Raw genomic sequence first — 27,248 nt, 5'->3', positions numbered from 1 at the left:
GGCAGAGCTGGGTCCCCAGCTGTCCCCTGCGCCCCGCCCATGTCCCACCTCCCTCAGCTCTCCAAGTCTGTCACCATTTACAACCTGCCCAGAGACCACAACCCAGCCCGTGGTTTCGCGTGCTGACCTGATCGGGAAGGTGTGGACCTGCCTAGTAGGGGCTGAGGCGTTAGGAGTCCTTGTCCCCCATACTGGGGGTTTATCGAGGTGCTCCCCGCCGGGCCCCTGTTGTGTCACTCCCCTGCCGCCGCCATGAGGAGTGGACTTGTGCTGGGAGGTGACCCTGTATCCCCAGGGGGAAAGGGAACAGGACGCACCCTGGAACTCGGTGGCGGAGATCTCGCCCTGCTTGTTGGCGTCCCTCTCCTGGCACTCTCGCAGGAACTCGCGCCAGCAGCCCTGGATCTTCTTCCGCAGCTTATTCTCAATGGTCTCGCAGTTCTGCAGGGGCGGGGTCGTGCTCGCGGGGGTCTAGCAAGATAGAAAACAGTCTTGTAACCTGAGATTCCACGTGGAAGTAATAAGAGAAACTCACAGATAGGACTCAGGCGCACAATTTCACAGGCAGCATTTTTTCAGAAATAAAATGAAAAACAAAACAAAAACGGTAATGTTGCCATTTTAACAGAAACAGGTTTGGAAACAAATATATAGCCGGCCCTTTCTGGCGTCTGGAGGCCTCCACATTCCTTGACCCGTGGCCCCGTCCCTCACCTTCAAAGCTGCAACGCCGGGTGGGTCTCCCCCAGACTGCATCTCTCCAGTGTGACCCTTCTGCCTCTGCGTCCCCAGTGACCGGCCGGTGTGATTACCTCGGGCCCCCGGACACTCCGGGACAATCTCGTCTTGCAGTCAGCCCATTAGCAACTTTAACTCCTGCAACCTTGATTGCCCCTCGCCATGTAAGGTACCTATGACAGGTTCCGGGGACTGAGGCGTGGACGCCTTCGGGATGCTTCACTCTGCTCCACACACCATCTTTAACTCACTAAATACTTTCCTTACATGTTCACTACTCTTGCCCATCACCCCCAAGGCCGTAAACTTCACAAGGGCAGGGACCTGTGTTCATTCTCCGCACGTAGTAGGCGTGCGATAAACACGTGTTGACTGAAGGCCCAAGGAATGAATGAGCGCTCACCGTGCACGGGGCTCGGCGGTGGGTGTGCTCCTCTGCCCGCTGGCATCCCCTCAACAACCCTCCCCCGGAGACACCGTCAAGCTTCCTGCAGAGGAAGGGGAGCCTCGGCGAGGCTGAGCCCCTCTCCCAACCCCAGGCCAGGGCGGCTCGGCCCAGGTCCAGGGCCGTGCGGTCAGACAGGCCTGGGTTTGAAATCAGCTCTCTCTGTGTCTAACAAGCGACCTGAACTCACGAGGACCCTTCTTAGAGCCTCGTATCTTCAACCGTAAAACGGGTGTGACAACACTTACCTTGAGGGTCCTGTGGCCCACGGCGGGGCTGTCCACCCTGGGGCATCTGCGTTCGTCCGAGATGATGCCCTCCGTGTGGCTGACATGCCGCCCCCGCCCCCAAGGTCCCTTCCTGCTCTGAGTCCTCTTTACTCTTCCCTCCCACACCCCCGTGCCCACAGCTACCTCCCCTCCCAGGCAGGTGACTGAGAGGACCCACCAGTGGCTCTCCTCTGAGCCCCCCGCCCCAGGCTCACCCTGGCCACCTTCTCGGTCACCCACACCCTGTGGGGACACTAGGACCCCAGCCCCGGCGGGACGTGGACCCAGTTAGATGCTGCGAGACAGGAACTTACGCAGGGGTGACTCCGCGGTTTGGACCCTGCTTTCAGGTCTCGAGTGGGCGATGACCCTGCAGACCTGCTTCTCTCTGAGACCTCGGGGACGCTGCACCCTCTCTGCGCCTTGGCCGAGTCGCCCGGGGCCGGCGGTGGGGCCGCCTTCTCCGAGCTGAAGCTGCTCAGGAAGTCCAGGTATTGCAGCCTTCCCTTGGTGTCGACGGGCATCTCGTCCCAGAGCCTGTCAAACTGGCAAAGAAGCAGAGGTCACCTCCCAGGGTTAGTGGCAAACCCTCAGAAGTGGGGAAGAAGCCAGCGAAGAGGCGCTCTCCTCCGCAGGGGTCCAGGGCCCACGTCAAATGAAAAATTGAAAAAAGAAAAACACCCATCCGGCTGCGGCTTCCTGGGAAAGCAGACGTGGGAGGATTACCCATGGCTTCTGCAGGACACTTTTTAATTGAATTGGGCCCTTAGCGAGCATTTTAAGGCCGTTAAGTCTTGTGAGTAGTCACAGAGACTGAGCTGCAGGACAGAAGAATGTTTTAGGAGAAAATGCAAATCAAGCCACAGCCCACCTCGCTCCCGCTCCCGGGAGCCCAGCCAGGCTCCTTCCTGCTCCTCGAAGGCCCCCTGAGCCCTGCAAACAACGCACACGTGCTGCAGCCCTCAGCCACCGCAATTTTTCTCACCCTCAGGGCAAACAGTGTCTTCTCACAAGATGAAAAGGGAGGCATCTGGAGAACAGCAGAAGCTTATGGTTTTGTGTCGGTGCCGTCTGATGTCACGGGCTGGGTCAGGGCCACACGCGGCCCGGCAGGGATGTTGCGAAATGACTCAACGCCAAGTGAGCCACCCTTGATGACTCGGGGGCTGTTCAGGGGGCTGAGAAGATGGTAATTTACTTCTAATTTGCTTTTTCACAGCCCCCGAGGCCCAGTGCAGCTGCCTCTCCACCCCTGAGTCCATGGGAGGGATGTTCCTACCCTGTGCCTGAACTTGGTCAGAAACCGGCTTGGCTTGTGGGCTCCACTGGGGTTTTCCAGAAGCATATTAAAAGGGACCATGTCCGGCTCTACTTGAAATTCTGGAAATGAAGTACTGAGGGGTGAGGAAGAGAGGGAGAATATTCCAGGCCCTGAGAAGGGAAAACGGCTTAGTTTGGGACAACATTCTTGATGTGTTTTAGCTTTTTATTTCGAAATCATTATAGATTTGCAGGAAGTTGCAAGAATGGTACAGAGAGGTCCTCAGGGACCCTCCACACAACTTCCCTCCAAGGTTACATCTTACGTAACAACTTCATGTGTGTGTGTATAGTTCAGTGTCATTTATCACACCTGTAGTTTTATGTTGCTTTAATTTTGATCAATGAGGGAAAGCTACTCGGGGGAGTGGAAGTGAGGGTCCCTGAGAAAGTACCCACATGGGCTCAGACAGGCCACAGCATCATCACCAAGGGCAGTAACCCCCGCACCGGTCTCCTCCAGGGAAGTTTTCCAGAACCACTGGGCAGACCGGAGCCTCTTCTCTCCCTTCTGGCATCCTGATGAAACCACCCATGAGGTGACACCTAGCCTGGCTGAGAGACTCCCCGAAGGATCCTCTGAGATTCATCTTTAAATGCCAACCATCTTGCAAAGGTGCTAGCACACAGTAGGTGCTCAATACATGTTTTTTTTTTTTAACGGCTGAAGATCCATATCACATAAGACTGATCAGACGATGGGAAGACCCTTTAGAAATGAAGAGGGATTGGAGGCAAGGGCTAAACCGTGTTCTGATCACAGCTCTCAGGAAGGGCTTTAAGGAACAAAGATGTGGCTTAAAGGAGGGTGGGCTGCCGGTGGGCTCTCATGCTCTCGTATCTTAGCAAGACTTGGGAGGCAAGTGGGAGGAAGGTCATGTGATTAAGGACAGATACAAAGGACGGGCATGAATGCTTCAGGAGGCAGTGAAGAGCTGAAGCATGGAAATGAGGACGCCTGCAGGACGGCCAAGGACAACAAAAGGGGCTCGTTCTCAGGCAGGTGAGGCAGGCGCCCACCACCTTCCTAATGAAAGCCTGTGAGGCAAGCGAGGTCAAGGTAGGACCGCGCAAACCCTATTCTTATCCTATTTTAACTAAAGGGGCTTCAACGGGCAGAATACACATTGCTAGGACGGGCCTGGGAGGGTGGGGAAGTGGAGGCCCACGTGTGGCTCTTCAGCCCTGATGGGTTACAGCCCAGGACACTGATGCAGCCTGGAGATGCGGTACAGGATGGCGGCTGGTGTGGGCTGTGGGGACAGGAGGGGCATCAGAAGACTGGAAATGGGTACCACAGAAGTAGACTCTGGAAACTTATGGGCCTGTGAGCTGGACGTGAGACCCGGGTAAAATTCCTGTGGTTTGTGAAGGAACTGAAAGGCAAGTTCATTGCATGTCAGCAAGTTTCCGGGTCACGGGGCAGAATGCACGCCTGCTGAAAGGTCCCCTGGAAACGCAGAGTAGCAGACAACTACCTTCTAACTACTTAAAAATTCACCACTTCGGGTTCCGCTTCTGCTTGTGATGTGGAAAGTGGCAAGCGAACGCCACTCCCATTCTAACAAGAAAAAACCAAATACCTACAAACTCAGAACTTTTCCTGAGCCCATGAGACAGTTGAGGTTGCAGGAGCCAAGATGACTGAACTCCACGGAGCCCCGAGGCTCCAAGGAGAGCCCGACGCGCCAGCTCTCATGCCTGGTGGGGCTCAGGAGGAAGTGCGAGGGTGGGAAGAAATCAGCCGAGATGTCAGCAAATTCCTAAAGGCCAAGCTGGGCTGGCGCTCAGGCTAGAAGAGCTGGGAGTCACGGGCACAGGGAACGCTCACACTCACAAGCTCTCCTCTGCGGCCTTTGCCACTGCTCCCAAGAGGCCACGTGAAGCCACTGGTGGGGGATGGACGTGAAACACCGCCCGCTTCTCCAGACCCTCCTCTACTGGGAAGCAAAGCCATGGGCGGAGCCATAGCAAACCCACTCAAGCCCGGGGGCCCCGGGCAATCTTCTGCTGGAGGGATCTGACGCTGGGGAAGAGTAGCAACAACAAAATTCAAATGTAGCTCAATTACCCACCAGACTGATTTGACAACGCTCCCACACTCACAGCCTGACAGAGAAGAGGTGCACCAGTTTCCAGGCATAAATATCATTGATACCACCATCTCTACTATTCTTCTTCACACTATGTCTGGCATTCCATTTTTTAAAAATCTTGAGACATACAAACAAAAAATACCCGACCCATTGCCAAGAGATACAGCCATCAACAGACGAGAGTCAGAGATGACCCCACTGTGGGGATTGTCAGACAGGAACATTAAAACAACTGTGGCTAATACATTCATGGATCTAGTAGAAAAGGTACCCAACATGCATGAACAGATGGGGAGTTTCAGCAGAGAGGTGCAAACTATTTTTTTAAAATGCATTGTCCCTCTAAAGAAGATATACAGATGGCCAACAAACACATGAAAGGATGCTCAACATCACTAATCATTAGAGAAATGCAAATCAAAACTGCAATGAGGTATCACCTCACACTAGTTACAATGGCCATCATCAAAAAATCTACAAACAATAAATGCTGGAGAGGGTGTGGAGAAAAGGGAACCCTCTTGCACTGTTGGTGGGAATGTAAATGGATACAGCCACTATGGAGAACAGCATGGAGGTTCCTTAAAAAACTAAAAATAGAACTACCATACGACCCAGCAATCCCACTACTGGGCATATACCCTGAGAAAGCCATAATTCAAAAAGAGTCATGTACCACAGTGTTCATTGCAGCTCTATTTACAATAGCCAGGACATGGAAGCAACCTAAGCGTCCATCGACAGATGAGTGGATAAAGAAGATGTGGCACATATATACAATGGAATATTATTCAGCCATGAAAAGAAATGAAATGGAGTTATTTGTAGTGAGGTGGATGGACCTAGAGTCTGTCATACAGAGTGAAGTAAGTCAGAAGAGAAAAACAAATACCATATACTAACGCATATATATGGAATCTAAAAAAAAAAAAAAAAAAAGGTTCTCAGGAGCCTAGGGGCAGGAAAGGAATAAAGACATAGACGTAGAGAATGGACTTGAGGACACAGAGAAGGGGAAAGGTAAGCTGGGACGAAGTGAGAGAGTGGCATGGACTTATATATACTACCAAATGTAAAACCGATAGCTAGTGGGAAGCAGCTGCATAGCACAGGGAGATCAGGTCTGTGCTTTGTGACCACCTAGAGGGGTGGGATAGGGAGGGTGGGAGGGAGAAAGAAGAGGGAGGAGATACGGGGATATATGTATAGCTGATTCACTTTTTATAAAGCAGAAACTAACACACCATTGTAAAGCAATTAAACTCCAATGAAGATGTAAAAAATAAATAAATAAAATGCATTGTCCTTATTCAAACAAAACAGGGAAATTGGATTAAACAGAAATGGAGAAGAAACCCATGGCATTCGAGGCCTGGTATGATGCAGGTGGGGGGCGGTACTCTCTCAGGAACAGGGACAAGAGGCCCCCATGTGAGATGGGCAGTTAGAACCAAGCCATCACCCACTACCTGACGTAGAAACTGGAACTGGCCCGTGCTCCTAGTGTCCACGGTCACTGAGGACAAAAGCCTAGAGGCCAAGGCAGGAGGAGTCCAGTCCCTGGGACCAGGCCAAGACAACTGTAGGACCACCCGGCGGTGGCGGCCACGCCGAGGAGACCCACCTGGGCGAGCTGCGTGTGGAGCATTTGGGACTTATCCGAACAGCCCGGCTGGCTCCTCTCTCCTCACTCACTCCTACCTCACCCCTTGTCTCAGAGCAGCGTTCCGGCAAAAAGGAAGTGGCATGAGCGGCCTGGCCCCTGCCTTTCTTCCCACTGGGATCTGGGCCCCGCAGAAAGCATGTGATAATTAGCAGATGTCGCATCAACACCGAGAGATGCTGGAAGGCAACTGAGAAACCGCTTGAAAGGGTCAGGGAGAGAAAACTTGGACCTAGAATTCTATCCCCAGACAAACTATCTTTTGAGGACGAGGGTGAAATAGGGAAGCTCTCGGGCTTCCTCTCCCCTGCAAGAGCAAGTAAAGATGTACTTGAGCAAAAAAGAAAGTGAACAGGAAGGAGAGCAGGACAGAAGATGTGACTGTGGACAGTGGACCAGTGAGGCGCCCCACGCCCGCCCTCCCCTCCCCCCTGCCCCCCACAGCACCCCATCCACGGCTCCTTTGGCTTCCCCATCCTCTACTCCCCTTCTCACTCTTCCACCCACATCCATTAGTAAATTCTGCTGCTTCCAACTCTGAAACGCATTCATGACCCAACCTCCGCTGTTCCCAGCCATCCACCTGACCCAGGTCTTTAATCAGATGTTGCCTTCTCAGGGGCCTCCCCTGACCGCCCTACTCACAATACACCCTCCCAATTCCCTAGCACTACCCTCTTCCCTGCTTTTTTTTTTTGCCTCTGGAGCATTTGTCACCATCCAACATACACATGTTTTGTTCACTGTCTGCCAGCCCCTCAGGAAACACAGACCCCACGGGCAGGGTGTGTCTCTGGTGTCCACTGGCCGGCTGGGAGCATCGCCACCTAAGCAGCATGCCCACTGCGCCTGCTTCGAGGATGCTGCCTCTGCCTGCACTGCTCTCTCCCGTCTCCTCTCAGAGGCAACGCCCACATTCCAGCATTGTGTCCTCAGGGAAACAGCCCTGACCCCTCAGTCCAGGTCAGCCCCCAGCTCTGCTCTCCCAGCACGCTGCATGTCCCTTTGCAGCAGAGAGCGGTGTGGAGTTACAGAAATAATGTACCACAGGTGTTTAACCTCTTTCTACCCTCCCAGGATGCAGACTCAACAGGGGCAGGGAGCAGGCCCGCCTTGGTTCCCTCGGACCTAACATCACCACTCTGAGCTCAGAGGGCCCCCAATAAGTGAAGGAGTGGATGCATGCTGCCTTCGGGCACGCACTGTGCAGCCAAGGCAGGAAGCTCTGCGCCCAAGAACATGCAAGGGTGTCCCAAGGGCTCAGCCAGATGACGGAGAGCTCAAGGTGGGGGAGCGGGGAGGGCAAAGCGGGGCGTGGCCAGCTCCAGCAGGTAAAGGTGTGGTCAGAAAAGGCTTCACTTGGCTCGAAGTGAGTCTGGAAGAGGAGTCGGTGTGGCCAGATACAAGAGGGCGGGGGAAGGGGCAGGCAGGGCCTTCGCGGGCAAAGATGGGGAAGGCAGAACTGCAGCCTGGGCAGAGCGGAGGGCACCTGGATCTGCCTGGGGAGCACTGTCCCATTTCAGAGGGAAGGACATTGAAGCTCAGAGAGGTTGAATAATTCTCCAAGGTCACACAGCTGGACGAGTGCAGAAGCAGGGTCGAAACCCAAGTCTGCCCGCATTTTTCTCTCTTCCTGAAGCTGTCTGTTTTAGAAATATCACATCTGGAATGCTCAGAAATGTCTGCTGGTTCCTTCCCCTAATATAGCTGCACATTCAAAGTCCTCATGCGGTCGCTATGGACTGACCTAAATCGCCTCACCAGGACAGGCTCTCCCCGTGGGATCTCTATCTTAAGCCAGATCCAGGTGGAGCCAGTTCCACAGGCTTTTATAACACGCTTTATGCAGAGCCATGAAGACCTGTCAGTGTCTGACTGCATCTGCTCTGAAAGTCGCTCTCCTTTTCTGAAAGGTTAATTGTGCCAAAAGGTTTCCAAAGATGTGGCACTTCCCTACTTACGGAGCTCTGTAAGTCAAGAAAGCTGGCCCCTCAGATTCACGATGATTGGATTTTTTAGAGATAAGTCTTTATAATGTAGATAAACGAAGTCATGGAATCTGTACCTGAAAACTGTTTAACGTGGTCGGAACTGTCCCAGTATCTCGGGTGAACTCTTCCCCATGATGGCGTGAGGGGTCTAGACATGTCAAGAGTGCAAATTACTTCTGTGTCTTCCTGTGCCAGACACTGGGCCATCCAACCAAGAAGGTCACTGGCTAAGCAACTCATGCAAGAAGAAAGCATGTGGATCTCTGGGGCTTTTGCTTTCTGTTTACTAGCCTGTATCTAGAAGCATCCTTCCCAAATATAGCACAATTTCTGTTCATCATCACCCAACTTAAACCACGGTACTCATGCCAGACTTTGATGTTCTCAATGGTGCAGACTGTCTTTGAGATGTGTCCGTGTATTTTTAGAAAGCAGCATTCAAAAGTGAGCGCTTGATTTTTTTGCAGGGGGTGGGGGGTGGGGGGTGCTGTCCGTGACGGGAATGGTGAAGCTTTCTTAGTGGGCAATTAGAATCAAATTCTCTGTTATGAATGCCGGATATGCCGGCATGTCATTAATTTATACCTATAATTAGAGTAAACTTTTGCTCATTCAGATGGAATGAAAAATCTTTCTTTATTACTAAAAATCTTTATTACCAACCTTTATTAGTTGGCCCCATAGAATAATAAATGCAACTATGCTAGTTTTAAAGGCTTCTATCCGTTTGTAGTGACGGAGAGAAGCATTGATATTTGCAAACAGAGAGCTCACTTGGCTTGGAGGCTCTGAGGGACAGAATTGTTTGGAAATAGGGCATCGTTTTTGCTTAGCAGAAATGATCATAATGCCTAAAAAAGGTGATATTTTAGGAAAGTGAAATCTGATGTTCATAATACTGATATCTTTAACAAATTCATTCTTTAGGGCAGTAAGTTCAGAGGCCTAAGTAGGGATGGAGGGTGGACGTGATGATCAGCCCTCCCCGTGAATACTTCCAGTCCTTACCCTAAAACTCTGACAATGTGAGACTTGAGTTCGGAGTGACCCAACTTTGGAGGGGAAAGAATGACATTTCCACACGGGGAGCTGTAGAAAGCCCCCTGGGCTGGGCCTGAGCAGAGCCAGGAGGAAGAGGGGAGGCGGGGTTGCTTTTGTGAGTATTTTGGAGTTCCTTTCTCATCTGCATTATTCTCTGGGAATGGATGGGGCATCGATTCACCTGAGAACTGAAGAGGGATGGTAGCAGTGCATTTTCTGGGAAGAAGGGAAATCTGCTTCTGGGACTGGATCGGTGGTGCTCTGTTATCGGCTGTTCAGCCCCTGGACTGCTGGGATGGGGGTGGGAACGTGGACGCTGTCCACTCACTGGGACATGCTGAGCACCTGCTCTCTGCCAGGCTCCGTTTCAGTGCTGGGGGCACAGTGAGCACCAAGCAGCCAGGGCTCCGCTCCCCAGTGCGGACGTTCAGTGAGATTATCGGCTGAGGCCAGTGACCAAGTCAGGGCCCTGGGACGCCGTCCTGCTGGGAGGTGCTCTCGCCCTAGGAAAGCCACGAAGGGCCAAAGAGGCCAGGGCAGCAGGTTGCTAGAGCTTTGAGCTAAAAAGAGCCCAGCTCAGTCCTTGGGGAAGAGAGCACAGAGAAACTCTTGTGAGGGATCTGTGATGGGCAAGAGGCCCTCAGAAAGGGTGGCCTGTGTCCAGCCTGTGGACAGTGGAGAGGCCCGCTGGGGGTGGGCGTGTCACCAGCATGCTTGGGGCGGTAGCTCCAGAGCATCCAGAAACGCCGGCAGCAGAACCAGGGAGAGGCCGGGAGCCGCGAGGTGGTGGGAGCGTCAGAGCAGCCTACCGGCTCTACATCCGCCCTTAGCCCCGCACTCCCAGCTCAGATGTGGGGAGAAACTGGCCCCCTCTTAGGATCACTTAAGCCCAGGAATGATCTGGGGAAGGAGGAAGAAGAACAGTGGTAGCTGGAGCCGAGTTTAATTTGATTTTAAAAAAAAAAGTGATATTATTTGCACCCTGATTGAAATGGTGCGATTCATACCTGTTACATAAACAGAAAGCTCCGTGAGTCTCCAGTAAGATTTAAAACTAAATAACAACAACCCACCCCCCGCCCCCAAAAAACGTTCAAGTATTTAAAAAACTAGAGAACAGTCTTAAACTCTTTGCGCATCGCTTAGGAGGCGAAACGAAATGCGCTTCTTACTTGCTCATCCGTCAGGACTTGGACGTGGCGAGTACAAATGGACCGGAACTCGTCCCTGGAGACGGTGTTGGTCTGCATGGTGTCGAAGTTCTCAAACTCCTGGGCGATCGTGTTGTAGTGGAAGGTCACAGCTTTGTAGAGCCGGGCCAGGACCTCTTGGTGTGCCATTTCCTTGGGAGATATGGGCGGCGGGCCTTTGGGCATCTTCTCAGCCCACTCAGCAGCAGCCTGGGCAAAACAGAATGGAAAATCGATCCATTTAATAAATAAAGAATCACCTTGGCTCTGCGTGCCTCAGCCAGGGCAGGTCCCGGGAGGTCCAGCTTAGTGAGGAAGATGAAGAGGCAGGAGACAGTGTGACCCAGAGGCCCGACTGCAGGGGCAGCTTTGGCTGAAGGGGAAGCCTGGGCTGACCTGCCACGGAGGAGGAGCAGAGCATGTCGGCCCCCGTGGGGCAGGGCAAGGGGCCGGGCCAGGCCTGGGGAGGGCGACCTCTTCCCCTCATCCCTTCACTCGTCCAGCCTGTCCTCTGGTTTGTATAACAAGCACACGGTGAGTGTCTGCTCTGAGCGGTAAGGGAACCAACAGGGATGTGGATCCAGACTGCTTTCATTTTCCGAACCTCAGTTGGATTAATTTACACGGCCAGCAGTTAGAATGCGAAAGGCGGTTTTGGATGGCTGCTACCGCCTGTGCTGCTGTCAGCTAAGTGTCCCTTTGGGTCTGAAACTTTGAGACCCGCAGGGATTTGATCCTGATGAGCGCAGGTTCCTGCAGTTGGAGGCTGTGGGGACAACAGAGCCGCCCACTGGCCTGGAGCCCGTTCAGCACCCCTCATAGGGCAAGGACAGCTGGGTGTTGGGAGGTGCTTTCAGGGCCTGCGGGCGCTGTCCAGGGTGCTGAGAATCCCCGAGGAGGGACAGGCCCTGTCCGCACCCCAGGACAGCTTTCTGGGGGGAGGAGTGAGCCACGAGGAAAGAGGAGCAGAGGAAGAATCTCTTTACTGGATGTTTAGGCTGACGTGCCGGCAAAGGGCTCGTGGCCAGGTGAGCTGGAGGGGCCTTCAGCCCACGTTCAGCATCTCAGTGTGCCTCGGCTGACGATCCGTGTGGCGGACAGACCACAGGAAGAGCAGGGAAGTTCCTTAGTGACCATCGGCAGCCCTGGAAATGACAAGGGCCTCTGTCTATCCTGGGCACTAAGGAGACTGCAGCTGGAAGGGCAAAGCCGGGGTCGGGGGCGGCTGAGTCCCCAGCCTCCTGCGAGAGCAGTGAACAGGGCCAGGGCTGCAGGCCTGATGTGCTTCTACTTGCTGCAATTAGGAAAAGGCCCCGAAGCTACACCTGTGGTCACTGCATCAGCAGGTCGGCTCCTGGAGTGTGAGGACGGGACGGAGACCCGGGGTGGGAGGGGAGACCGGGCTCCGTGAGAACCCAGGGGTGACGGAGGCATGCATGCTGCCCCCGTACCAGAGTGGATTCTCAGATACACTGGGTTTCTCCACATCAAAACCCTTCATGACTGTTAGCTAGGATAACAGCTCTTTCAAAGCACCAGCACTTTAGCAGATGATCAATCTAATCCCCCCCCAGCCTGTACTAAACCCTGGTCATGGTTCATGTTCAGCAATTCCGTAGCAATATAGGTACTACATGCTACTCTCCTTCAGGACAGAGTATGGTGTTACTTTATGAAATTGTGTTAAACACAGGATGCTGCTGTGAATATCCCCCAAAACGTGAACATACACACACTCAGACCACGGCCCACCACATCCTTGACCACCCAAAGGTTAACAGAGGCTTTTAAATATGTCCATTTGGAGCCACCTGTAAAGCGAATGAACACCTTTCTTTTTTCATTCTAGAAAAAAAGTGGTATTACGGATGCATCTTACACTTGTTCAAACAGTTGAAAACGCACCCCCTGTATCTAGGTAGGAGGGCCTTTCCCTAAACACTGCAAGGGGTGTTGGTGCTCAGAGACCTTTTCTGGATGGAGACTCAGGCTCGAAGTCCATCCTTACACTTGTCACACCTTTGGGGCCTGAGGAGGACGCACCCCAGGTGAACATAACTGGAAGAAGCACAGGTGGTCGTGTCCCGCAGGGGAAGGCGGGTCCCCGGTCTGAGGCCAGACTCTGCCTCTAACCGGCTGTGTGACCCCGCAAGCCACTTAACCATGCTTCCCTCAGTTTCCTTATCTTTCCAGGAGGAATCAAGGCTCCCCTGAGACGGTGTGTGTGACTGCTCTTTGAAAGCGTTAACACACAAAACGAATAGGAAACACTACTATTTTAACAACAGATATGGAAGAATTCTAACAAAGTAGGATGGGCAAACTTAAGTTAATATGCTTTAAACTCTGGAGGAAATTGAATCATTTTCGAGCAAAATATAGATTACTAAATTTAACTTAAGTAATAGGAAAGCCTGAATAGACAGGTAACCACCAAAGAAATTTAAAAAGCTGTTAAAAGATCTACCATCTATCAGTAAAAAGGTGTCAAGCCTAGATAATTTTTACATTAGTCAAATTATTCCAGATATATATAGTATTCCAGTTCATTTTATGTTACCCTAATACAAAAATGTGCTAAAGAAAACACTTGGAAAGAAAAATATAAGCCAAGCCAGTTTACGGATATAAATGCAAACACATCAAAAAAAGAAAACTTTAGGAATATTTAGTGCCATATTTTAAAAGGGCCTACCAAGATCAATTAGGGTTTATTCCAAGAATAAGAATCCTACAAGAATTAGCAAAACTTCAATTCCTTATATTAGCAAAGGCCACGTATCAACAGATGGCAAAAAGGCATTTAACAAAATTCGGCAGCCGTACCTGACTAAATGGTATAGAATGGAACAGAACATATAAACTACATGGAAATAAAATGAACATCCTGAACACGAGAATATTAACAGACACTATCTGCAAATATGTTACATGGATGAAAGCATTTCCAGTAAAGTCAGAAACAAGACAGGCATGCTCACTGTCAGTTCTGCTAGTCACATTTTTAGAGGTTCCAGCTTTTGAAATAAGACAAGATGAAATAAACAGCATAAATGTTGAAAAACAAGATTTATCATTATTCGGGATATGATTTTACAACTAGAAAATCTCAAGACAATGAGGAAAGTGGCTGGATTCAAGTAAAAAATACCAAAAAAACACAATACCTTTTTTTTAAACAGTAAATATAACTAGTTAGAAATTGCATCGTGAAAAATAATCCACATTCACATTAATGACAAAGCTACTGAATACCCTGGGATAGATTACATCGGAAAGGCGTAAGACCTATACAAAGAAAGCCATACGCATTCTACCGAAGGTTATTAAAGCAAGACTGGAATGAAAAGAGACACATACTATGTTCCTGGATGTGAAGACTCTACTTCCAAAGGTAAAACCTTTCTCAAATTATAAATCAATAAAACTCTAGTAAAAATCTCAATGGCTTGGGACTGACATATACACACTAATATACATAAAATGGATAACTAACGAGAACCTGCTGTATAAAAAAATAAATAAAATTTAAAAATTAAAAAAAAAAAAGAAGAAATATCTCAGTGGATATTTGGGGGACTCATTAGACATAGATATTAAAGTTGGTAAAGAAAAAGAAATATGTGAGATTTGCCATGAAATTTTTGGAAACGGCTAGCAATGATGTTTTTGAGCCACCAGATATAAAAACACCATAAACTTGATATAATCAGAATAATAGAATCAGAAGAGCTAGGCCCAGAATATACAAATAAATCAGTGGACACGGCTGGCTGACTCCAAGATAACCTTGCGGGAGAGAGGCCCTCCCAAGCAAAACAGAACATCCGAGTTTCATAAAGGAAAATTCTTTCTTCTTTCTTGAGTCATCTGCTTCAGAACATAGTCCTTCTGAGGTCCCCACCTCAGCAAATGGAAATTGTCCCAGTGGCTCAGAATAGAGTCCTCTCTGACAGATCTTTCTATCACTCATACCCAAACCACCCGCAAATCCCAGTGGCTCTGCTCCCAGTGCATACCTGGAAGCTGACCGCTCTACCCTCACCCCCTGGTCCAGGCTGCCATCATCTTGCACGGATTATTGCATCAGCCTCCGTTTCCACCCTCAGTCTTTTAAAGTACACACACACGTGTCAGCACTTGTTCTCTGGATGGAGGGGTAAGGGAGGGCAGAGCCATAATCAAAAAGCCATAGTCATTTTCCCCTGAGGACGATCACTTTAAAGTGCAAATCAGGTCAAGCACAGCTCTCAAACGGCTTCCCATGTTGCTCAGAGTAACAGGCAGGGTGTCACAATGGCTTGCCCATGACTCCCTCTGACCTCACTCTGTGAGAGCCTCCTGCTGTGCTTCATTCACAGCAACCTCCTTCCTGCCTCAGGGCCTTTGCACTTGCTGTTCTTGCCCTTCTCTCAGGGTTTTTATCACATTCCCGAGCCGAACTCCAGATTCTCTCTCGCATTCGCTGCTCATTTCCATCCCACGTATGACTCTCTGAGCCAACTCATATTTACCCTAATTGTCTTTCTCATCCCAACAGGAAATAAACTTCAAGGCAAGTCTAGTCTTTTGTGCACTGCTGAATTCTTGAGTGCTTAGAAGAACCTGGCACACAGCGAGACCTTGCTATTTGTTCAAAGAAAGAGTGGATAAACAGTGTCTCCACACAGCCAATCAAATGAATGATTGCTCTGGGCAACCACCCTGGGTCTTCTGTTAAAAAACTCTGACCTGGGGGCTTCCCTGGTGGCGCAGTGGTTAAGAGTCCGCCTGCCGATGCAGGGGACACGGGTTCGTGTCCCGGTCCGGGAAGATCTTACATGCCGCAGAGCGGCTGGGCCCGTGAGCCATGGCCGCTGAGCCTGCGCATCCGGAGCCCGTGCTCCACAACGGGAGAGGCCACAACAGTGAGAGGCCCGCGTACCACAAAACAAACAAACAAACAAACAAACAAAAAACCTCTGACCTGGTCATGCTGCAAAAAAAAATGGAAAAGAAAATAAGATTCCACTTTTTTCTTCTAAGAAATGCAAATTTCTTGATTGACAATATCAGTGCTGGAAAAGGGGGAATAAGGTATCTGGAGTGCTTATCCTTTGATTTGGTACCTACCCTTTGAAGACTTTCCTTGAGGAAATAAACATGGAATTATCATTACAGTATTATTTACGGAATTCACAAAATTAAAAAAAAATTAGCAACACTTTAGATGTCTAAAGTAGGAGAATGGTTAAATAAAACACGATATTTCTAGAAGATGGATAACAGTGCAGCTATTTAGAATGTTTCAAGAAATAGTTTAACAATATGGTCAAATGTCTGCAGTGCACTAAGCGGAAAGGGGCCACAAAAGGGTCCAAATGATCACACGAGCACACACACACACGCACACACGTGTATATATACACACCCCAGTACTAACGCTTGTTCTCTGCATGAGGAATAAGCGAGGGCAGAGCCAGGCAGAAGACTGGGTGGGGCTCCCAAGCCGGGAGTCTTGCCTGCCCCACGGGTCGCGGTCCTGAGGCTGCGGGGCCGGGGCCGGGGCCGGGATAGCCTGCTTGCGAGCGACGTGGAGGAACGGCTGGTCGGGGAGCCCTGCTCGGTGTGACTGCCCTGGATGTGAATCTGCCCGCTCTCCACCTGTGCAGGAATCAGAGTGACACCCGGGTCACGCTGAATCCCAGAGCCCTGGGGGGAGGGCGAGCATCTCTGCCGGGCGTGTGACACACGCACACGCGATGCACTTACAGAGGATGAACACTCAACGCACGCCCGAGATGACTGTATTGAGCCATCCACAGACACCCCTGGAATGTCTGCTGTGTGCCAGGCTCCTCGTTAGATGCTGGGGAGACAGAGGTAACAATCCTTAAGTAGTCTTGCCTGTGTAGGGTCTGGGGGGGAAGAGAGATGAGGGCCAGTCTCACGGGTGAGCAGAGATTATAACGGGTCGTGTGCTCTTGACACAACTGATGGAAACAGCCTCCAGAGGAGGAAACCACTGAGCCAGGAGGTGAAGGAGGTACAGGTGCAAATCCTTGAAAACTGGCACCCGGGGTGCTATTATCCTTACTCGACAAGCTGGCGGGAAGTTCAGGAGAGCAGCGCCGGCTTCCTGCACCACCAGCGCTTTTCTCAACATCCCCAAAGCCACAGCCAGAGGCCAGGCTGTGGACTCGGAGAGGGAGGGGACTATGTTTGTCACAAAGGTGGTTTCGCTGCCAGTTAGAGAGATTCTTTTGCTGCTTGCAAAGATAATTATTGCATGTTCACTGTAGAAAACTACAAACAGGGCACAAATTGAAAACAAAGATCACTAATTACCCCGCCCCCAGCAGCACCACTGCCATCGCCTTTGTGCACAAGGGACCAGCCCTTGACCAGAAGGTCCGCAGGCCCCAGGGGACGCAGCCGCGCTGCTCCCCACCCCGTGCCACCCGGAGAAGCCTCTGGCCTCTGGAGGGTAGGGCCTCCTGGCTCTCCCATCAAGGGCATTTGGGCTCGAGGCTGTTAGGCGCCCACATTCTGGTTCCCATCCTGCTCTTTGCAAAGCCGCTCAGCCACCACCGCCAGCCTAGCTCTGAGTGACTGGAGACGCCAGGGAAGAACAGATGGCTCCTGGTCTGGCGCTTTTGTGTCCCCGGCACTTCTCACGTGATCGTTATATCTGAATGGGGAAAAATAGTGCTTTTTCTATAACTAGAAGAAATGTTTCTCCTAATCAGAAAAGACACCACTATCTTCAGATGCAAATGTCACTTTCCAAAACTAACTACGCTTTACATAAAAGGTCCCCTCAGGATAGGAATCACAGCTGCAAGACGGAGAGGCGCCCACTTCCGTCCCCACTATTCTTTGGAGCAGGAGACGCTGGGCCTGCGTCCTCAGCGCTCCTCCCCGCAGCCCCCCATCTGACAACTGCGCACATCAGTGACTTTTCAAATGAAAAAAAAAAAAAAGTAGACTCTTATGCACTATGGGTCTGACCCAGTTAGAGAATGATTTACATGTTTTGAAGGTATCTTCTCTCATTTATTCAAGGGTATTCATGGAACCTTGTTTTACTAAACAATTGTCCCTCTTGATGTCGCAGAGAAGTACGGGCCGCCTGTCCCAAAAGGAAGATTCCTGGTCCCCTTTGTGACGACACGACAGTGTTGGTGAAATACATAAAAGAAATAATGTCCCAACATATGGAGCACACAGTCATCAAAGAGCTGACTAATAACACCTCAATTTTATGGAGTTTTTCTCAGGCTCAAACGTAGCCACGTATGTCATTTAGTAAAAAGCAAGCTTTACAGTGTAATCCTGGGGTTCTGAATCCTGCCATTGCTTGGACTCACCCAAGAGGCCGCCCCAACCGGTGGGGGGTCAGAGGGAGGAAGCCCGCGTGGGAGGGGCCTGGGGAAAGGTCTGTGCAGAACTCACCCTGAGCCCACCCCTTCTGCCCCAGCTCAGGGCTCCTCGCGCCCCACAGCCCAGTGTCTCTGAGGCCGCCTTCCGCCCAGACTGGGCTGTCTCCCAGTGCGCACAGTGCCGGCTGATGAACTGGGGGAGCCCTGCAGGCACAGAGCTGGGACCCCCAGCCTGTGTCCCGTCCTCCTGGTGGCTCAGGCCAGATCCACCACCATTCCGCGCCTGACACCAAACGTGAAGAAGGGGCAGACCCACCCGGCCTCGAGAGCACAGCCAGGGAGCAGCAACCCAAGTTCCGCCCGACTGGGACCCAGCAGAAGTCGACCAGGGGCCAGACTGGTCAAGTGGAGGGGCCGGGCCTGGAGGGCGAGGACAGCTCGCTGTCAGCTGAGGGCTTTGGGGCTGCTCAGGGCTGAATGGAACTCAGTTCTGCTCTTTCTTGTGACCTCAGGCAAGACGCACTCCCCTCTGCCTCACTTTCCTCACGAGAATAAAACCCGAACCGTCTCAAAGGTCAGGCCTGGGATCTCAACAGAAAACCCTCACAGTGCTTCACCCAATGCTTCGCCCAGTGCCCGGCAAACATGGGCGGCCGTTCTTGCTGTTCCTGCTGGTTGTTTTAATAGACATCTTTGCCTGAGTCAAGAGGTCGGGCAGAGCTGGGCTGAGTCCTGGTTCCTGGCCCACGCCGGCCCTATGGTGGGTCATCAGAGGGCAGAGGCACGTGGTGCCTGTTGTTGCCTGCAGGTCAAGCCAGCCTGCTGGGGAGGGAAGCCAGGTCTGAGACGTGGTCACGCACCTCGAGGAGGGCCCTCCACAGGACCCGGGCTCCTGACCAGCTGCTTCGGGCCCTGCAGGCGGAGCCGGGGCTCAGATTCAGGACAGCTAGGCTAGAGCCCTGCCATCTTCTGGCTGGATCTCAAACAGTCACCTCACTTCCCTGGGCCAAGGTTCTCAGTCTGTAAGGTCTTGACAGCCACACCAGTCAGAGGGAGCTGCCCGCAAGAATCATCCCAGGAGACAGGGGACAAACAGGGAGCACCCTGTCTTCTCAGGAAGGCACTGCACTGACCTGTCCCCCATAAAGACGAATTAACCCCATCTCTGCTGCAGGGAACTCATATTTGAAAGGGGTTGGGGGATTCCCCAAGTAAGAAACTTGTGACCCCAACCCAAAGCTGAGAGAGTGAGCCCAGGGCAAGAACAAGCCAGAGAGGGCAGGGCGCCCCAGGGGGTTCACTGACCCTGGAATTCTGTTAGCTCGTATTCAGTTTTATTGTACTCTTGTTTCAACAGCTCTGTTACGGGAATGATTCCATAACAGAGCCTTCTAGTGTCCTGTCAATAAGTTACGTCCAGCCACGTTCTTGGCTGACTTATAAAATCAATTTTCCATGAGATCGTACCCTAAGCAACTTCTCTAGGTAACCTGGCGGAGAGAACGTGGTAGGGAAGGGGTGGAGGGGTGGGCTGAGCTGCCAGATGATCTGGTAGGGCTGGAGACAGAGACACGCCGTGTATCCGTTTGCTGGTGGCATGCTGCATTCAAGGCCCATTTCCTCAACTCCCCTGTCTCCACATCCTTTGCCATGGGACTCCGGGGTTCCTCCCACTGAAGAGCTGAGAATATTTCCCTATCCTGTGGCTTTGGATTCAGCCATATGACTGCTTTGGCCAAGGGAACGTTAGCAGGTACAACGTGACCAAAGAATTAAAAAGTGCTCGTGTGATCTGCAAGCCTTCCTGTGTCTGTCGTGCTGCCTTGAGAGGAGCCCACGTGACTTCACTCTGGTCCAAGGAGCAGAGATATCCCAGTCAGGCCACCAGAGCCGAGCCAGCCCAGATCAGCCAGCCCACAAGCAAAAGCCGAACGAATGCTCACAGTCCTGGAGGTTCCGTGGCTGTTTGTTACACGGTGATAGCTGACCACTTCAGTTCTGAATTTCTAGTTAGTGAGAAATAAAAGGTACTGAGCTCAGAGTACAGAGATGAGAAGGTGGCTTTTTGGCTGTCAGTGTTCCTTGACGATGGGCACTTTGCAAAGGGACTTTGTGATACTCCTCCTGTGGGTGTCCAAGGTGGCAGTCACCTGGCTGGGACAACGTGGTTTAGCAAGGTCCATTCCAGCTGTCAGATTAGAAACATGTTAGTATATCAGTCTAACTATTATGAAGGTTATAATTAGCTAATCAGACTGCATGATTCTTCTACTAAGTTTTGTTCTGAATACTTAGGGATTCAATTATACAGTTTTTCCCATGATTCCTTACAGGAGGAAAAAAAAAACAATCCCAAAACTTCATACAGAATAAGAATACAGCAGGTAGCAAAAACTCCTAATTAGAAATACTCGGTAATGAATTCCTCTACTTCCTTTTAAAGAACAGTATAATTACTTCTAAGAATTGAAAAATTGCTTCATTTGATCAAATATTTTGATTAGCAAAGAAATTAATTGCACTGTATCTTCATTTGTATTTACAGTGAATTAATGAATGCTAAAAATAACAACAGCAGCAAAACTGCCTGTCAAACAAAAAGATAAAACATTAAAAAAAATCCAGTTGAGAATAAAGTGAAAGCTCTGTGTGCAGACGTGCTGCTACAGACGCCTCCCGCCGGATCAAGGAACCAACTTTTGCGACTCCCAGAGCCCAGCACGCACGAGGCCAAGGGTAGACGCTCGTCTGTCGGGAGGTCTGGAGGTCTTAGTGATCGATGAATTGGCCTCAGCAATCCAGTATGCTGTTTGCAGATTCAAAAGGGTGACACCAGAACTGCAGGCAAAACCCAAGTTTCCCGGTGGCGTGACCGCTGCCCACACTGGGATCTCTGACCACGGAGGGATTCTTTCTAGGCAATGCATGAAGGCAAATCTGGAGATTCCAGGTTCCTTTTCCTTTGGAAAGGCTACAATCAGGTCAAGCTTCAAGTCAACGGAACCAAGGCTAACTGAGACTCAGTCCTGGTGGCCGTCCTCCATGCCAGGCTCCATGCCAGGCAAGGGGAATAGAGCAGTGAACGGCAGAGACAAACCCCTGCCTTGGAGAAGCTGATGCTTTGAGATGCCCATGGAGGCAAGCACGGGGGAGACCCACCCCAACAGCCCTGCCCCTTGGCCTCCCTCGCAGATCCTCTGCCCCCGGCCTCTCAGCCCACCTGACCCATGCTCTAGCCGTGCCCAAATTACACGTTTCCCATCTTGGGTCTCTGCACATCCTGATCCTTATGCCCGGGAAGCCTGGTCTCCCAGTGTCCAGACACGGTATAAGCTCATCGGAGAGCTGACTATGCCATCTCTGCCCCTGACCATGCAGACTTAGGTCCTCCCCCTTCGGCTCTCCGAGCTGACTCCCACCATACAGCTCGACATTCACAAAGGATCCATCCGACACCTCTGCACACACCCAGTGCACAAATCCTTTGGCAGCACGAAATTGCCACAAAATGCTGAGAAGTAGAGGAAACGTTTAAGCTACGCCTTCAACCCTTTAATGATTCAAGAAACTCATGGCTGAATTCATGTATGAAACTATGAGACGAATTCTTCCACGCAAATAAATTACACACCGTATAATCACATCATTACTAAATATTATACAATAACCACGCACTCACTGAAGTAGGATAGAATAAAAAATAATAATGCAAACATTTGGTGTTTGCTATGCTCGGTACCATGCAAAGCTCTTTCTGCATTAACTCGCTTCATCCAAACACCAATCCTGTGGGGTGGACACTCGAGACAGCTCCCACTGACAGGAGGAAGCTGAGAGCAGGGGCCTGGCTCTGGTCTGAATTCTAATCCCAGCTCTGGCACTTCTAGCTGTGTGACTGGGAACGGATGCTGTAACCTCTCTGTTCCTCCGTCTCCTGATCCTTAAAAGGGATCTTAGGGGGGTTAGCTGAGTTAATTTAGGTAAAGCGCCTGGCTCACAGCACGTGCCCAGTGTGTATTAGCCACCGTTCGGATGTTGGTGTCTGACTGTGGGTGACAAGAAGATGACGGTAACTGGCCGGGCAAAATCACTAGGTAGGCCAGGGTCTGGCACACACTGTCACACGTGTGCTGAACGTGGGAAGGTAAGATTCTCCCAGTCAAATGGGGCAGCTAAAGCCAGAACGTGAGAGCTCACCTCCAAGCGAGACATGTAGGTGTGTGGTAACAATTAAGAAACTGGCGCTGTCTGTAGCCTGGATTTGCTCTGCGAGGCTTGTTTGGAACAATGACTTCTCGGATTGACTCCTGGCTTCCTGATATGGTCCTGACCTTGTAGAATCAACGGTACAGCTCAACTCTGAGGTTTAATTGATCCAAACGTTGGCAATTGAATTAGACCGCAAGTCAGACTGCCATGGCCCTGGAGGGGGTCTGCGGGGATGGGCTGTGCCACAGTCCGCTTATTTTGAACACGTAGAGAGCCTATACATGAATACCCTATACATGAATACCCTCATGTATTCCCACTGAGGGTAGGAATCAAGAGAGATCGTCAGCCCAGATTCGAGCGGAGTGCTGGCGAAAGCGCTTGGAGAACGCGAGTGAGTGACAAATACAAGGTGCGACGCCAGAGGAGCTGCACAGCGTTCCCTAGAGACGGGCTGAGGGCCCGGCCCTGCTGGCGCTGCACAGCGCTCCCTAGAGACGGGCTGAGGGCCTGGCCCTGCTGGCGCTGCACAGCGTTCCCTAGAGACGGGCCGAGGGCCCGGCCCTGCTGGCGCTGTACAGCGCTCCCTAGAGACGGGCTGAGGGCCTGGCCCTGCTGGCGCTGCACAGGGGTCAGGTGGAAGCAAGCCTGGCACAGCCCCCTTCGCTTTTCTGCAAGAGGCGTTGAAACCAGGTGGCCGAGCCCTGTCCTAATGCTGGCAGGGGCCCATCTGGCAGCTGCTAGAGAGGTAGGTGCCCAGTCCCTCGACTGTCCACACCCCTGGAAGCTGGGGAAGGCAGGGGGACTTCTACTCCTTCTGACTGGAGGCTCCAGATCAAGAAGGGGCCCAGGATGCATGGGTGCTTCGACACACTCAGATTTGGGAGAAGTGTGTTCACCTTACGAGAATCATGCTGGCTGTGGTCAGGTAACTTGAGCAGGTTGGCCCCTAACTGCTCCTCTGGTGTGATGATGTCATTTTCACACAAGGCGGTGGTCGACAATATGCCTCTTCCTTTAGCTCGGGCACGGCGGGCCCAACAGCCCCTCACCCTGTACTGTCACCGAGGCCACCGCAAGTGTCCAAGCGGCCTGTGTTATCCCTCCCACCCTGCCATATACTCAACCGTCTCCAGGACAGCAGGTAGTAATTATCCCATTGGCAAGTGGAAAGTGAGTGAAATTTAGGGGAAACATTCAAAACTCACCGAAATTGTATCAAGAGGACTTAGCCTTTCTCGCCATCAGAGGCAAGAGTAAATAACAGGAATGACATTTCTTAATAATTTCCTTAATTTATTTCCAATAACCTTCGAGCCTTTTCCTGAAAAGGAAACGTCCCCATTCTTTATAATATTCATTAAAAATACATGGACACCATTATGTTTACAATAAAAAGAAAGATAAATCAAAGTAACAGTGTTGGCAACTAATATAAATGTGATGTTCATGAAAGATCACAAACATTCTGATGTGCTTTACGGTCTCTTGTTCAATTGAAAACTACAATCTTAAATTCTCTCTTGGAAAAAAATCATCTTCAAGTTACTCAACATCTCACTGGATGACTTTAAAGACAATATATTATAAACACAAGGTAAGGACAGATCTCATTGGCTCTCTGTTAGCTAGAATGTGACAAAATAATTACTCTGCACTGAACGAGGATGCGTTTTGTTCAAAAAAATTCCATTATTTCCATGATAATAAAGTAGAAAGATTTTATATGGGTTTCTACCGTGTCTTTTAAAAATTCTATTTCTGCTCTGAGCATTATTTTATATTCACGGAAGACACTGAAATTGCACTTTAAGACTTAAAAGAAATGTTAAGCAGGAATGATTTCTAAAAACAAGTAGTGATACTCTATACAGTTTGCACATGGCACTTTGAATGTAAAATGTTTTTCCCAGAAGTGAAAAAGAGGTATTTGCTGAGGGCAGACATTCAGATAATGTTTTCACCTCGTTTGTGAGAATCTTACGAAAAAGGTGTTACTGCTGACGTCCAGAGGTTGTCTTGTTTTTTCTTTTTTACTCTTCAACCAAGGCTCTGGTAGCATTTCAGTTTTAATACCTCGTTCCTCTTCTTTTGTGCCACCTGAGCTAGTGTTTCTTGTCCTGACTCAGGTGTGATGCTCCCGGTGGCACCAGGCACGCCCTTTGCTCCTGTCTGCAAAGCCTGACGGAGTCTCGTCGTCCACAGGTCCCCGGGCTCCAGGCCGAGCTCGGTGTCCCAAGAGTGATGTGCGGCCCACGTGCTGAGCCGATGGTGCGCGGTTGATCTGCGCCAGCCTGTGACCCCCACTTGGAGAAACGCTTCAGTGGGGCAGCGGAAAGAGCAAGCAGCCAAAAAGCCAGGGCCGAGCCACACGCCAGGGCCGAGCCGCACGCCAGGGCCGAGCCGCACGCCAGGGCCGAGCCGCACGCCAGGGCCGAGCCGCACGCCAGGGCCGAGCCGCATGCCAGGATCTGAAAGTAACGCGGCACCTGTTCTGAAAGCAGCTGAGATGCTTTTCCCCTGCTGTGTGTGATGGACACACGAGACACAGATCAATACGAGTTTTGGGGGGCAGATTTAGCGGTGCACCCCGACTGAGAACCGGATCGTGAGCAGGGGTAAAATCGTCATCTTTACTCTCTGTGTGCTTTCCATCTCCTCAAGGCCTTACAAGACTCCTTAGCTACCTTTCCAGCTGTCCCTTTTCCAAGAACGGATTCGGTTTGGCTGGGGATTATTCACAGCGAACTTCCTTTGCGAGAAGAGGTCCCGACTGCCTTAATTACATTTTGGTAATCTCCTTTTAATTACTTGCCGCCCATGCATCCCCTAGAGGAAGGGATGGCTGCTGTATTTAATGAGCTCGAGGAGGATGCATTAACTCTTCCTATTGTTTGTTACTTCTTTTCCTTCTATGAAGAACATCAGCTCAGGACTAAACTTCCGAAACCATCACTATGTACACGGTCACGGCTCTCACACAGCCATCTCAGCCCCCCTTGAGGAAGCTGACCCAGGTCCCTGCTCAGAAGTCTTAAGGAGTCTCCTGCCACTCAGAGAAAGGGACCTGAACTCCGGAGCGAGGGACGCAGGGCCCCGGTGGTCGGCCCCTGCTGCCCTCCTCCCTCTTCAGAAAAACGGGGCAAAAGAAACCCCCAATGCACCCTGAACAGTGTGGTTGCCCCACACTGAACCTTCACACCCCACATCCTTTCAGGCTGGAAGTCCCAACCTCAACTTGTCCTTCCGGTAAAGGCACCTCTGCTCAAGCACTGGTTTCTCAGCAGGACTTCCCACCCCCAGGCCCGTGTGGGGCTGATGCCACCTAGTCCCAAGCACCCACTGCACATGGACAGCGAAAGCAGGGGGTTAGGGCAAACAGTGGGCCAGTCTGTGCCACCTCTGAGTCCCCACTGCCCCGCCAGCCTCCATGTCCCCTCCTGTCTCGAAACACATCTCCCACCATCATTCACGTTGCAATTAATCCTAGAACCTCCTCGCAAGGACGTTCAGCAAAGCGCTTCCAGAGGCAAAGGGGACTCTGCGAAGAAATCAGGTAGGACGAATGTCAGGGGAAGCGCGTGGCAAAGTTGGAAGCTTTGGAGACGTTCGCCCCTGGTTCCGGGAACTCAAGGGTCGACAGAGGTGCTCAGAGTGACCGTGGGTGAGGATGAGCCGCGTCCTCTGCCTGCAGGCTACGTGACCTCTGGACACAGCCCGTCGAGATTCAGCATGGCCAGTGGAGTCTTCCAGTGGGAGCCGCTGGAAGGGTTTGGGCACGTACTTATAGGTGCCCAGCAAGGACACTCTACAGTAATTAGAACTCGGAACACTGGAAGTCGCTTCAAGACCAACGACGGGGCATCGGCGAAGCCAGTGAAGCCGATTGCTGACCCAGGACACCTGTCTTCCCGCTCCCTTCCCCATTCAAAGGCCCAAAGCCTGGGCCACTCCTGACTCATTCTCTTACCTTCCCCTTTCCAAATGTCTCCAGAAGCAGCCACGCCAGCAGCATCCCTCCCCAGGGTGCGCCCGCCTCCCTACTGGCTCTGGGCGCCCCTGGGCGCCCTCCCCGAGCCTTCCCCACCCGGTGTCCACCGTGACTTCTCTAAAATGTTAGTTGGTCACGGTCATGACGCTCCTCTCCCCACACCTTCCCTGGGTCTCCATGTTATTCAGAGTCGAAGTGAGCTACAGGGCCGCCCCCCTCATCCGTCCCTCCCGCCCACCCAGGCAGCCACACCTCAAGCCCCCAGGGCTCCCTCCTGCTGGGTCTCTGCAGGGTTGTGCTCCGACAGCCCCTCCCTAGAGGTCACTGAGTCCCTCCCTGCCCTCTGCTGGGTCTCCGCTCAGATGTCCGCTTCTCACCGGGCTACCCTTCTGTCCGGGTTTATTTTATCCCATAGCACATACTGGCTTCTGACATCTGGTACATATTCTCATTTCTCGCCCGTCTCCCTCGCTAGAACGCAGGCCCCTGGCTGACCTCAGGACCCGCTCAGTGCTGGGTACACAGCAGGCGCACAGGAAATGCTGGCTGATGGACAGAGTGACTGGGATGGTACACATCCACCCCACTTTGTCTCTAAAGCAAAGTGATTTGCGTTAGAGACAAATCACTGACGTGGAAATGCCCGCGATATCACAGGAAGTGAAAAGGCAGCTCCAGAGGGACATGCAGGGGTCCCAGAGGAGGAGCTGGGCAGCTGGGGTGGGAAAGCCGAGCCCTCTCTCCTATCTGGGGGTGGTTAGGGAATGGAGGGGAGGGGAGGTGCTGAGAGACAGGAAGGTGCAGCTGGAGAAACAACAGGGGGTTACAGTGGCTGCCTTTGGGAAGCAGGACTGCGGTGAACAGTTGATCAAGTGATCTCTGCTTTTAAATCTTTTGCAACAATTCAATTTTATTTCTATATGGGCATATATTA

At 51.4% G+C, this 27,248-nt stretch overlaps 1 protein-coding gene across 1 annotated transcript in view; it reads right to left on the bottom strand.

Annotated features, from left to right (window-relative positions):
• EFCAB6 (EF-hand calcium binding domain 6) overlaps positions 1-27,248 on the bottom strand; it is a 219,918-nt gene that overhangs the window by 7,518 nt on the left and 185,152 nt on the right. Inside the window, 3 exon segments of the mRNA XM_032645421.1 lie at positions 318-471; positions 1,767-1,997; positions 10,736-10,963. Of these exon segments, the coding sequence (XP_032501312.1) occupies positions 318-471; positions 1,767-1,997; positions 10,736-10,963 (613 nt within the window).

The sequence above is a fragment of the Phocoena sinus genome, chromosome 10 (genome assembly GCF_008692025.1).
Source record: "Phocoena sinus isolate mPhoSin1 chromosome 10, mPhoSin1.pri, whole genome shotgun sequence".
Lineage (NCBI taxonomy): Eukaryota > Metazoa > Chordata > Mammalia > Artiodactyla > Phocoenidae > Phocoena > Phocoena sinus.
The sequence above is the reverse complement of the archived record's forward strand: the minus strand, read 5'-3'. Positions and strand labels throughout refer to the sequence as shown.